At 47.2% G+C, this 13107-nt stretch overlaps 1 protein-coding gene across 1 annotated transcript; it reads right to left on the bottom strand.

Annotated features, from left to right (window-relative positions):
• Positions 1 to 1150: 1150 nt before the first annotated feature.
• KIF3B (kinesin family member 3B) lies at positions 1151 to 13026 on the bottom strand. The gene is made up of 9 exons (XM_066198863.1): positions 12983 to 13026; positions 8316 to 9745; positions 7652 to 7753; positions 6871 to 6993; positions 6640 to 6758; positions 6296 to 6409; positions 5735 to 5840; positions 5348 to 5526; positions 1151 to 4770 (listed from the first exon to the last, which is right to left on the bottom strand). The coding sequence occupies exons 2-9, from the start codon at positions 9696 to 9698 to the stop codon at positions 4674 to 4676; spliced, it is 2223 nt and encodes a 740-aa protein (XP_066054960.1). The 5' UTR covers positions 9699 to 9745; positions 12983 to 13026; the 3' UTR covers positions 1151 to 4673.
• Between the last annotated feature and the right edge of the window lie 81 nt (positions 13027 to 13107).

Here is a 13107-nt window from a genome sequence, read left to right as displayed (position 1 = left end):
GCCGGGAGCGGGGCGGGGCGGCGGGGCCCGGCGACGGTGGCCGCGGCGGGACACGGAGGCACCGGAGGGGAGGGGCTGGAGGGGCGGGCCTGAGGCTGGTTTGAAGGAAAACAAACCGCAAGGGCCGCCGGGAGTTGTAGTCCTCCTGCCTGGCCTAAGCCCGGCACCGCTCCCGCCCGCGGACTACAAGTCCCGGCGGCCGCCGCGCTGCATGGCGGGAGAGGCCGCTGCCGCCGCATGGCCGCGGCGGGGAAGCGGCACCGCCCGGGCCGGGGGCGGCTGCGGGACCGAGCTGCAGCTGAGGGCTCGAGGTTGAGGGCTGCAGCTGCTGGCCTTTCAGCATCCCGGTTATCACAGAATCAATTAGGCTGGAAAAGACCTCTGAGATCAGCTAGTCCAACCTATGACCCAACACCACAATGTCCACCAGACCAGGGCAATGAGGGCCACGTCCAGTCTGTCCTTAAACACCTCCAGGGACGGTGACTCCACCATCTCCCGGGGCAGCCCCTTCCGATGGCTAATGACCTTTTCTGTTAAGAAAGTCTTCCTGATGTCCAAACTAAACCTCCCCTGGCACAGTTAAACACTCTGTCCTCCTGTTGCTGGTTGGCAGAAGAGCCCGACCCCCATCTGGCTACAAACTCTTTTTGCAGAACTGTACAGAGTGGTAAGGTCACCCCGGAGCCTCCTTTTCTCCAGGGTAAACACTCCCGGCTCCTCTAGCCGCTCCTCATAGGACCTACGCCACAGACTCTTCCCCACCTTCGTTTCCCTTCTCTGGACACACTTCGTGGTTATGCTCCGAGGCTTCTTCTCCCCACAACGCCCAAAAAAAGAGTGGTTTAAATCGGCACCACCCATTGCTGTTGCAAGCAAAGTACCGAGAGCCACCCTGGAATGGGATTCTGGCAGGGTTTCACCAGCACTTCTGGTTCCCAAGGTGCCACATGCAGGCATCAGCACCTTCTACTCGTGTATATATATATATATATACACACACACATTACAATACTCATTGCAGTTCTACTCATATTTACATTTTCCTACATACTTTGTGCACTTTTTAATGAAAGAAAAATAACACAAGGCTTTGTAAAACATGAAGTCACTGAACCTTGCCGCAAATTAACAATGAAAAACACACGTTTTGATAGATGCAATAAATCTTATTGACTTTATTACACATTGTATTTTAGGATCACTTTACATTCCTAGACAAAAGAGATGGTACAAATAAATATAAGCTGTAAAACTATGGACAGAACTATGGACAGGTTATTTTTCTACAGATCACCTAAGAGAAGGTGGAGGTGGGTGTATCTCCAAGGAGCTGAGAGTTGTTCTCAACAGCTGTGCCCATAGAAGGATCCTGGGTCACCTCTTCAAAAAGAAAGGGGGCTGGAGAAGGCAGTAAGCACCTGGACCCCAGAGAGTCAACCCCCCACTGCACAGTGCAGCAGGCAGCACCAGTGTTCTCATTTCAGTTCCATCTCTGTAGCTAATTATGGCTTTTGCAGGCTCTCTTTTCCAGTCTGTGTTTGAATACAGCAGGAACAGACCCCAGGAAATTCCACTGAACTGTTTAAAGACTGGTGCACGTTGCTGAGCACAGACAGGAGAGAGGACAGGTCCAGATACCTCACTGAAACTCCAGTGCTGCGTGTTCAGCGAGGGCAGACTTACCTCAAACTGACTGAACACTGCCTGCTCTGATCTGTATAAGGCACCGGCGCAGCCCCAGGTGCTCTGGCAGAGGTATGTGTTTCAGAAGATTCAAGCAGCATGCAAATATTTTTAAAAAGGCGCTAGACCTAAGTTAAGGATTTAAGAAAGTGCTTTAATTCCTATGCTTCAGTGTCTCACGGTGCTTGCTCCCACCGGCGGACTCCTGCTCCATGCCACTTTTTTTTTAAAAAGATCCCATTATACAGATCAGAGCAAAGACAATTACGTTGAAAGTTAAACATTCCTATGAAGAAAAGGTGACGGTGCAAGGCTCTCCCAGGGCCTCTTCCAGGAGTCCAGCTGGATTTCCTGCCTTTGGTTAACCAGCAGGAAGCCCAGATGGTTCAGATAACACCAAAGAAGGGCAAACTCGGCAGGAATGTTTCTTAAAAGCTTCAACCCAGAGCTCAGTATGTTTTGTACAGCTTAAGACAATGTATCTTAATATCAGTGCCACTGAGCATCTGGTGAGGGTTAAGTCCTTTGGAATGAGAATCCAAAAGCTTCTGTAACAGGCCGAGATTGCTCATGAATACACTGACCAAATCTCCACCCTGCAGTCCCAATTTACATACAATGACTAAATAGGCAGATTTATTCTTTTCCACTCTACTGAGTTTCTTTCACCTTGCTAATGAATTTCTACAGAGTTAAAAGCAGACCCTTTCTGACACTGGCTCATCAACATGAAAACAAGTTTGCACTGCAGAGCTCCATGGTACCAGCCCTGCCATGAGGGCAGTTTCCAGCATATGAATTTAATATAGAATTCCCTATGGAATAGTAGCAACTGAGGAAAAGTGTGCACATGTGCAGATGCAGATGTGTCTGTGTATGCATCATTCACATAAAACATGTGTACATAGGTACGTACATACACGCGGTTATATATTGTGCTGCTATTTCAGGGTTTTAGACCTCCCCCTCCTGTTTAATATCAATTCTCTGAGCACTTAAACCATACAATCATCTTTTAAAATGTCCTAGTACAGAAGATTATGTGCTGGAGAGAAAGAGGGAGGAGAGGGGAGGGGAGAGAAGGTGTTGTTATACTATGCAACAAAAGCCAGTTAAAAGGCTCTCTGGATATAAACAGTGCTTTGTAAAAACGAAGATTATGCTGGGTTTCTATGTTCAGGTTGAAAGAAATTGGTCATGTGCCTGCTCTCTCAATTATAAGAAAATCCCTCCTTCCTCCACCAAAACTATTATATAAATATATATATGTGTGCATATATGTGTATACATATATTAACCTTGTAGCCTGGGAAAGCAGTCCGTGGAATGCAGCAGCCAAGTTGGTGTTTAAGGGGCCCGCCTGGCTCACCTGGGCACCGTGCCTGCAGGATGCACAGGTGAGCTGTGCTGAGCACTCAGTTCCTCCTGCTCAGGGGGTCAGTAGAAAGGAGTTCTCCAGTCTGGATGAAGACACTCCGTGGACACTTAACAAGCACAAGGCAGAGTCCACACATCAGAGCATGTCTACAACCAGGCAAGTCCTCACACACTCACACGTGTCAGTCTGGAGGGAATCATCAGTGAGGGAAACAGGTAAAAACGTCCACAGGATGACAGCCAAGAGCAACCAGAAAAAGTAACATCCCAAGTCTCAATATACAGTGAACTAAAACTTAACAAATGAGCTGTGGGACACTAGACAGGGACACCTTACTCTGTCCTTAGCGTGCAGTTCCACCTCCCTCTACCCTGCTACACGAGCCTGCTTTAGTCATAGGGCAGCTTTGCAATGAGACTGTCAAAAGCGGGAGTTCTTCCTCCCTTGTTTTCAAAGTAAAACCCCTGGAATTAACACCAGCTTCCATCCCAGCCTCAGTTAGGTTGGGTTCACATCCAGCAGGCTCTGAGTGGACTGGGAGGTGCAGAGAGAAAGCTGCTTAACATGGAACAGGTGAGGCACAAGAGGCACTGAATGTTGAACCTCCTTAGACACCAAGGGCAGGGACCAAACTCCCAGCAGTGCACTCAAAGGCAGCTCCAAGATCCAGTGCTCTGCCCAACTGAGAGTCTGAGCCTGGCAGGGAGAGCTCTGACCTAGTGCTACGTTTTCCATCAACAGTGGGAGGCATGAGAAAATGGCCGTATGCCATTAAAGATGTCATATGGACACTGGTTATAAATGTCAGGGGTAAAGATGGAGGCAAGAGAGAGGAGGAGCTGACACTGGCATGCAGAGGTGTTCTTTGACAAGGTGGTTCCTGTTGGTAGGGATGAGGTCTGTAGGTCACCTTAGAGGTGCTCTCACTTATACCTGTAAACAAAGAAAGGACTTCAGATTCTACTGCTTCCTTTCTGGAGACCACAGAGGTTTTTTCAAGACTCTTTTCTGTCCTACAGCCCTATGGGGAGGCAGAGCTGTGTGGTGGTGAGGACACACTGGCCACTGCCATCCTGCCTGTTCAGACCAATGCCTGAACCTCGGGTGGTGACTCCAGTCTCTCCAGCAGGAAGAGGAAGAACCATGCACCTTGTCGAGTTTGAACAGATCCTCTGCTTTTTAGCCTCTTTTGGTTCTCACTGTGGAGCCACAGAGTGGTGATTCTGTTGAGATGACTTTCAACTCTGTCTTCTTAGTGCCCAACAGCCAAAAAGCCCTGTGCAGCAGAAGGGCTGGTGCAGGAGGAGGACGGTGATGCTGTGAGGTGATCCCCATGCTTCCCATTGCTCCTAACACACTGTAACGTACCTCATGCATTTTTGATTTCCTAACTAAAATCCATTTCCCACAGAGGCCAAATGCTGAATTGCAAGCACGGATCTTCCCATGGCTCAGTGCCCCTGGATTGGCCCAAGTCAGTTAAACAGCAACAAGGCCATCTCCAGGGAAAAGGGCTGGAGGCTGGCCAGGAGCTCTCTCTGCAGGTTTGTCCTTGTCTCTGCTCCCAGAAGGTAAAGGCTGTTCCCTCCCTGGAGAGGCGTTGCTGGTTTTATTTTGGAACCAGCCCTCGTGACTGTGGGTAGAGCTGAGAACTGGGGGTGCCTGATCCTGATGCAGATCCCACCGATTTCCTTCCAGTTTGCGGTCTGAAGAAGCAAAAATTAAAATATAAACAAGAAAAGCTCAAACAACGTCAATGATCTCTTACTTTCCAAAAGCTGATTTTTTTTTTGCCGGAGTTATTCTCTAAATAACTGTTTCAGCTTTTTCTTCTGTCCTATGTCCTACACCCTGAAAGAAGGTTGTGGCGAGGCAAGGGTTGGCCTCTTCTCCCAAGTAGCAAGTGACGGGCCAAGGTGAAACAGCCTCAAGTTCTACAAGGGGAGGTTAAAGCTGGATATTAGGAAAAATTTCTTCACTGCAAGAGTGGTTGAGCCCAGGCACAGGCTGCTCAGGGCAGGGGTGGAGTCTCCATCCCCTGAAGTGTTCAAAAAATGAGTAAATGTGGCACTTCAAGATAAGGTTTAGTAGAACAGTGGGATTCAGTTGGAGACTGGACTGAAATCTTAAAGGTCTTTTCCAGTCTTAATGATTCTATGTTCCTCTCTCTCTCTGCTTTACTGTGAAGCTCAGCTTCACTTCACTGATGAGACGTGCTGACCGACAGCAACTGTACTTGTACCTCTCCTGTGGGCCAGTCTGCTCAGGGAAAGTCCAACTCACCTGGGTTTTGACTTTTTAATTGAAGTGCTCTCAAAGGTTGAGGCGTCCACTTGAATGTCATCTTCTTCCTGCAGAGCTGCTTCCAGAGCTGCCTGAACCTTGGGATCAATGGCTGGACCTTCATAGTTCCTCGTTGTCCGACTGGGTACGTCCATTTCCAGTAACACGATGTTCTCTGCCTGAGACAGAAAAAGCAGAATCAAAGTCTCCATGTTTTCATACACACTGATACTTTGCCCTCCAGAAACTTAATCTGAAGTACTTTATAAATGTATGCAGGACACTACAAATTTACATCTCAAAGAAGAACACACAATCCCCTCTGGAATCCACATTCCCCTGGTCACGTGGGTGAAGAGACAAAGGTTCAACCACATCTGGGCTTACCCTGTACCGAGTCTCTGTATGATGCATCATGAACGTCCTGGCATGTTGGCTCAGGGGCCTTTTGTACCCCACAGCAGATACTGGTCTTTTCATCATCTGCTGGTTGCTAGAGAAAAACAGAGACTCAGGCTGTTATACCCTAAAACCAAAGGCTCCTCTTGGAGTTTATGAGCTACAACATCTGCAAATTCCATGCAGAAATCTGTTTCAACACAGCAGAAACCACCCAGGATGCATTTGTAGGAGCAGGAAAGAAATATGATAGGAATGCACTGCTATTTTAAGGGTGAATGCACTATTATATACATTTTACATATAATTATGGGGTTTGCCTATTAGAAAAATCATAATCTCTCAAGAATTCTCCTAACTGTGCATTCCTATTTTAGAGCACTATTAAGAGGAAAAATTGTTTCGTTTTGTTTTATTTTATTATGCATCAAGAAGCTGTGAACTCTAGAGGGCCAGTTTAAATCCCCAATTCAATCCCTCTTTTGTTCTTGACAGCTAGAGGGTTTCCTGTGACCAGTAACTCCATCCCAAGAGCAGAAGTACACTCACTCCAGACGGGTTATGGGATGTAGTTTCCAGTTGTCTTCCTCTTCATCAAAGTATGATCTGTTCATGATCTTATTCTTTTCTTCCAAGGGAATAAAGTTTTCAATAATCAGGTGCCTACATGCAACCACAAAAATGAGAAATATACAAGAAATATAATTAGCAATGACTTTCCTCATGGCTCCTCTCTCACTGATGTAATACAACCCTGGAAAAGGAGGAATGGTTTTGTTTTCTCATGGTTAAATCTTATTCCACAAGTATGTGCAAGGCAGTCCCTCCACTCCCTGCCCTGAGAAACCCTCTCTGTTACAGTTAATAGCAGGCAGTGGTGTGATGGGACTTACTTTAGTTTTAGTTCCCTGGTGAGTTCATTCTGGGTCTGTTCCATCTCCTGGCGTCCCTTGATGTGCTCTTCTTGGAGATCATGGATCTCTGCCTTCACAGCTTGCAGTTTGGAAAATAACTGGAGCACACAACAAGAGCCAAAATCCGTCACTTGCCAAAGCTCCACTCACTTTCATACACAAGTTGATTTTATTCCCAGCCTGGTAGACAGGGAACCATTTTCTTTTTACCTTTTTGAGTTTTTTGGTCTTTATGTCCACCTCTTGCTGAAGAGAGCTATATGTCTCCTTCAGCTCTAGTGTTTCCTCATCCTGACTTTCCATCTGTTGCTGGATTTCTCGCTCCCGACGTTTCTGAAGAATGTGACAATATGTCATTAAAGACCACAATTACCTTGTCACCTCCAGCTAACCCACATGACACCAATGCTCAGGATGGGTTTCCTTCCCTGCCTTCCAGTTCTTCCTATCTCTAGCCATAGAAATACCAGAAGTATTAACTCTAATTTGTCCTTATTTTGCTGTTAAGATCAGACAATATGAACAAGGCTCAAGCTTCAGCTAAAAGAATCAAATGTCATTTCTAGGGCTTTTTTTCTTTCCTTTTTATCAGTTTGTACTGGTTATTGTATTTAAGAATCACCAACAGAATTTGCATAACAGAAAATAAAATTTTAGCACAGGGTAAAGACCCCTCCCTTCAGCTAAAGGCTGAACTGGTACTTATAGAGGTCTTAGAAATATTTCTTCACTTAAAAACAGCTCCAGTCAAGATAGGAGGTAAATCTTTACCATGAAGAGCTAGAATAAAACTATTATAAACCTTTACATATTTCAAATAATGACAAATATGACACAAGCCCTTCCCCCTTCTTTTCAATAAAAGATTGCCATTAAACCAATTTTAGGGTTAACCCTGGGAAAACTTTGTGGTAATTTCCCTGACACAATGTTATACAAAAGTTCTGTGGCAAGGGTTTTTATACAAAATAACAAATCTCCTTCCTTGTACCTGTTCTGCAATTTCCTGTCGTTTCTGTTCCAGGATTTTCTGCTGTTCATTTGTGTGATCCACAATATTTTTCCCTCCCACCAGCAGCTTGCTTTCCATGGTCTGAAAGGGAAAAGCAGGGTCAGAAGTTTCTCTCAGCAACTACAGAGGGTAACTTTCTCTCCTATGGATACAACTTCTTTAGGGCAGCTCCCTTATTTTACCTTCTCTTTCAAGGCAGCTGCTACAGGTATCACTATTTCCTAAAGTCCCTATAAAACTGTGGGATTAAAGCAACAGTAACTTGTTTTGAATAAGGTACCACTGCAATGTGTGGCAAAGTTGGAGAACCAAAATGTGTGCTGCCCTGCAAATAACTTGGTAATGATCTGTGACAGTAGGAAACATTTTTAGTGCCACAGCTTGTGAAAAGATGCATTATCTTTTATTGTGCCAATTGCTTGAGATCAGCACATAAGAACAATAATACAACTCATGAATATTGAAACTTGTCATTAATGGTGGAAATTTCAACTTCTGGCTAAAAATAGTTTATTTTAAAATCTTCCAACCTAAACACAAGTTATTGTCCTGGAAACTTCCTCTGAAATATCTTTCCAAATTGAGAAACTCGTTATTTTCCCCACAGCCTATGGAAATTGCTTTTAAAAAGGAAGAATTCTACCTTGATTTTAGCACTTAGCATCTCTGTTGCTTCTTTCTCTCGCTTCAGGTCCTCCATTTTCTTCTCCTTCTCTTTCAGCAGTCTCATCTTTTCTTCTGCTACCAAGCTGTGATCCTCGACTATAGCTTTCTTCTCAATCTCCAGCTTTTCTTGTTGCTCCCTCCAATAGTCATCTTTGTCATCTCCTTCATCCTCACCCTCTTCAGTGTCCTCCTCCTCTTCCCCACCCTCCCTCCTCCTTTCCCTCCTCTTCCTTTTGCCAATAGACCGTTTTTCCAACTGTGCCTTGAGTCGAGCAATCTCTTCCTGGAATTCCCGCAGCAGAGCATCCTTAGGATCCTCGTTCACTTGTGGCTTGTTCTTGATGTTTTTGGCACGGTTGGCATATCTCAGTGTGGTCAGAGTCTCCTCTACATTGTAAGAGGCAGGGCCTATATTGGCCACCATCACAGTTTTGGCATTGCCACCTAATGAGTCCTGAAGTAGCCTGGTCAGCTTGGAGTCCCGGTATGGAATGTGCGTGCTTTTGCCGTCTACAAGGGCAGAGATAACGTTGCCCAAAGCTGAGAGGGAGAGATTGATTTTGGTGGCTTCCTTCAGCCTTTCCCCCTGCGCTCCAGTCTTTGCTTGCCGCTCGCTGCCTGCCAGGTCGACCAGGTTGAGCTTCCCAACACGGATGTGGTTCTCTCCGTCCAGTCCCAACTCGCTGCACTCGATTGTGATCTGGAAAATGGCGTGAGAACGAGAGCTGTGCTCGTTCATGTTGGTGGCACCAACGGAGCGGTTCTGGTTTCCCAGATTCATGATGTGCTCTATCTCTTTGACGCTTTTCGTAACAATGGTGGTCAAATCCTTAACAAAAACCCCTGTGTCTGGTCTCTCCTTCAACTCCAGCCGCTTGGACTGATCCTTTGACAACAAGTCTCTGATTTCTTCTTGGTATATTTCCAAATAAGATGCTCTAACTAAGTATTGCTGATTTTGAGATCTAGAGATGTGAGTGAAAATGTGGTCGAATGAATTGGGGATGACCCCTCTCTTTTCGGGATCACCACGCACCCCTTCCATCGTATATGTTTTCCCTGTCCCAGTCTGCCCATAGGCAAAGATTGTCCCATTAAACCCTTGCAGAACAGAGTCCACGAGAGGCCTGAAGGTCTCATCGTAGAGTTCGACCTGTTTGGAATTCCAGTCATATACAGCATCAAAGGTGAATGTTTTAGGCAGTTCATGAGCTGATCCCCGTGGATTCTTCACTGAGACCTGCCCTAACTTGACATCCACATTGACAACTTTTTCATAGGAAGCAGTTTTCTCTTTGCTGTTCATGGGCCGGCAGCGCACAATCACCCGCACGGACTCAGAGCTCTTTGACTTAGACATGACGGCGGGGCTGCGGCTGTGCTGATGGATGATCCCGTGCTACAAACCTGGAACAAAAACAAAGCAGGAATGTCTGAAGGCAGTTTTCTGCAGGGGACAGCTTTTCACAAAGCCAACAACTCGCCTCATCAATTTGAGCGGCATTTTACATTCATTAAGTCGCAAGGGATTTTGAAGAACTAAAACAATGTACAACATGAAAATGCTGTAAAGGCCTTTACCAAAGGCTGTGCATCAAATGGTATCATTTTTACAAGCTCTGCTGCAAAAACTCATCATCAGATCACATCTTTACAGTTGGTAAAAATCCTTTTCTTGACCCTTAAAAATAATAAACCTTTTCAAACTACTTATAAAAAGAATACTTTGCCATTCATTTTCTTTGCAGTCTCCTGCTTTGAAAATCCAGTACAGCCTCGCTCTCTCCGGAGCACAAGTCTGCTGTTATCTTTTCTTTTGGCAATACACTTTTACCAGGATTTCCCACAAAAGCCAGCCCTGTTCAGCTACACTGACGTACTGACATCACTCCTGCTCTGGCGTTCCAACTGCATCAGGTTTACAGGACTCACCATCAACCTAAACTCATGTTGCATAAACTCAGATCACAGATCCAACTCATTCATGATGCTGGGCAGAGAGGGAGGACACACTGGTGCATCCTCCAGTTATCAGCAAGGTGAGCTGCCACTGAAAATGGAGCAAAAAGCCTGTGTCCCTAAACTGCTAAAGCAGTCACTGCCAAAGCCTCAGATCTCAATGGCACAACTTTGGGAATGCCATGCAATTTCTAACAACCCTTTTTATTTCCAAAATATCTTCCAAGAAGAGCCCTGAGGTCCTTCTGCCAACTAGAACTAAGTGTAAAAGTAATACACACAGGGAACCCCAGGCAGTGCTGGCACAGGTTCAGGTGTGGCCTCCTTGGAATGTGTTCACTGTTCCCTTCCCAGCCAGATCAGCAGGAAACAGGGATTTTTGTCTAATTGTTTTTCACTTGATAATTGCATGTCTCAGGACAACTTTTCCAACACGGTGGCAGAGAACCTCAGGGCCAGAGCTAGTGGATGGGAAAAGAAGCAAAATTCCAATATACAGACAGTCAGATGAGTAAAAAAGTAAAATAGAAACAACAGATAAAAATAGGTAAAAATTGTACAGAAACCTCAATATGGCCTTGGGAGTTTCCTTGGGTCTCTCAGGGGAAACTCTTTGGTTCTCATTCTTCCCATAAAAGCACTGAACTGTACACTCATTCAAAATTCACTCTACACCCTGCACAGTGAGTTCAAATGGTTACAGGAATTTTGGGTAGCTACTGAATAAAACCATTTCCTTCCTACTTGACAGCTCCAGATAAAGGTGACCTTCCTGTCTGACCCACAGCAAACATTTCTGGAGCACAAACACAGAAAGAATAAGTGAAATGAGGACAAATCTTGGAAGAATCACAAAGAATAACTGTCCCTCTTTTCATCCTGAGGAGTTGTATACATTAACACACGCTTCCCCTTCCACAGCTCTGAGAGACATTCCAGTAATTCAAGTTCACAAGAGACAATTTTCTGACAAGGTCACATGACAACCACTGTGTCACGTATCTGCATGCTCACACTGGCAAATACTCAAATTAGGCACAAGTTCTGACAAGGAGACCATGGGTTTATTTTATATATTGAATACGTAAAATACTATTCTGATGAGAGCTGCCGCTTTTGTAAGCAACTATGAGAAATATTAAATGATCAGAGTTAAGTTAATCTTGCCAGAGGTACACCTCGAACAAAAATTATGTTGCACATTTGCTGCTCCTCTGGGTGTACCTCCTCAACACCAGCTTTTGACACCTTTCCCCACTTCACTCGCAAGTCTCTTTTTATAGTCACAAACAACTGATTTTACCCCTGATTTGGACTATTTTCATAACAACCCATCACGAATCATCTCCAATTATTTTAGCTACTGCAGTGAAGTTTACTGGAAGCATAACAAATTATGGTTCTTCTCAGAATTATCCAAGTGTGTAACTGGAAAATAAAACCAATTAGTTGGCAGTGTTTGTATTCCCCAGGAACTCCAGGGCAATGTTTGAGCTGCCAGAATGGCTGGACATTAATGGCCAGAAAGCTGGGAATGCTTCCGTGCCATCCACCCTTCTCCATCAAAGATGGGAATTCTTTCATTAAATTAGTTCAGCCTAAAGTGACCTGGGCCAGGTCCCTGCAAGTCAAGGTTGAGATGGATACACTTGCAAATGTGCCCCTGGTGAACAAGAGGGGAGGATGGGCAGAAATTGAAGCATGTTTATTTATTTCAGTCAACACACGGTTATGCTTGAAAAAATGAGCAATGCCATGACCTGAATACAAGCTGGGGCAACCACTTTTCCTCAGAAACGTCCAGGGTTGGGAGGTGCTGTCTTGGACAGCTGTGCCCCAGGCATTGTGCTCACCCCAGCCACCTGCCCTGGCAGGTGATGAGGTGATGTCCTGATGCCCTGCTTCCTGCCTTTAACACCTTTGAAAGATGTTCTTGGAACTGTCCAAACCCTCCCCTTGCATCCCTGCACATCCCGAGGTACCACTCAAAACATTCCATTGCTTCTCGCCATTCAAATCTTTCAAATATTTGTGGTTTCATAATGTCACGGTTGAATTGTGTGTTTCCCTCCGTCCCAAGCCAAACAACCCTTGGTGCTGCTGTTTTCCTCTCCCCTCTCTGCCACACGCTCCGCAGGCCGGGCAGGACATTCCCTGGGCCGGCGGTGCCACCTGTGCCACGGCGAGCCCTGATTTCACTCGGCGTCTGGGGTCACCTGTGGTCGCCTCTGTCACCGCCGCCGCCTCAGCACGGCAGCTCACGGCTGTTCCCTCCCCCGGGGAGCCGGGACCGCGGGCTGGTTCGCGGATTCACCCGAGCATCACCCACCGCCCTCGCGGCTGCGACACCGGGCGCTGCAGGGAAGGGGGCCCGGGGACAGCGGGGAGCGCCCGTGGAGAGGGGGAAGGACCGTGGGAGAGAAGCACCGGCAGCGGGGGACACCCACCCCAAACGGGGCCACCCGCCCGCGGCATCGCCCCCGCAGCCCGGCCGCGGGCGGGTCCCGCCGCCTCCCGCGCTCGCTGCCCCGGCGGCCCCACGGCGCTCCGGGCCGTGCCCACGCCGGGCACCGGGGAGCAGCGGGGACCGCGGGCTGTCAGCGGCCCGCGCCGTGCCAGCCCGGGGGGAGGTCGGGGATGCTCGGGGCGGGGTGCGGGCGCGGTGCGGGGCCGGGCCGGACTCACCTGCGCCGTCACCATGGAGCCGCTCGGCCGCTCCTCCCGCGGCCCCGGAAGCGGCGCGGCCGCTCCGCCCGCCCGTGACGCGCTTCCCTGGCAACGAGCGCGCCCGCCCCGCGCCGCCGCTCCCG

This window comes from Chamaea fasciata, unplaced genomic scaffold, assembly GCF_029207755.1.
Source record: "Chamaea fasciata isolate MVZ Bird 193981 ecotype frontalis unplaced genomic scaffold, bChaFas1.0.hap1 SCAF_17, whole genome shotgun sequence".
In the NCBI taxonomy this organism is placed as follows: domain Eukaryota; kingdom Metazoa; phylum Chordata; class Aves; order Passeriformes; family Sylviidae; genus Chamaea; species Chamaea fasciata.
Note: the sequence above shows the minus strand (reverse complement) of the source record. Positions and strands in the feature narration are given on the sequence as shown.

Bases quoted from the DNA above. Each gene is read 5' to 3' on its own strand.
- KIF3B (XM_066198863.1), bottom strand. From the start codon at position 9,698: ATGTCTAAGTCAAAGAGCTCTGAGTCCGTGCGGGTGATTGTGCGCTGC. The intron at 7,754-8,315 runs GTAGAATTCTTC...TTTCCCTTTCAG, and splicing joins TGCTAAGTGCTAAAATCAAG to ACCATGGAAAGCAAGCTGCT. The intron at 5,841-6,295 runs GTGAGTGTACTT...GTTTTTCTCTAG, and splicing joins CATCCCATAACCCGTCTGGA to CAACCAGCAGATGATGAAAA.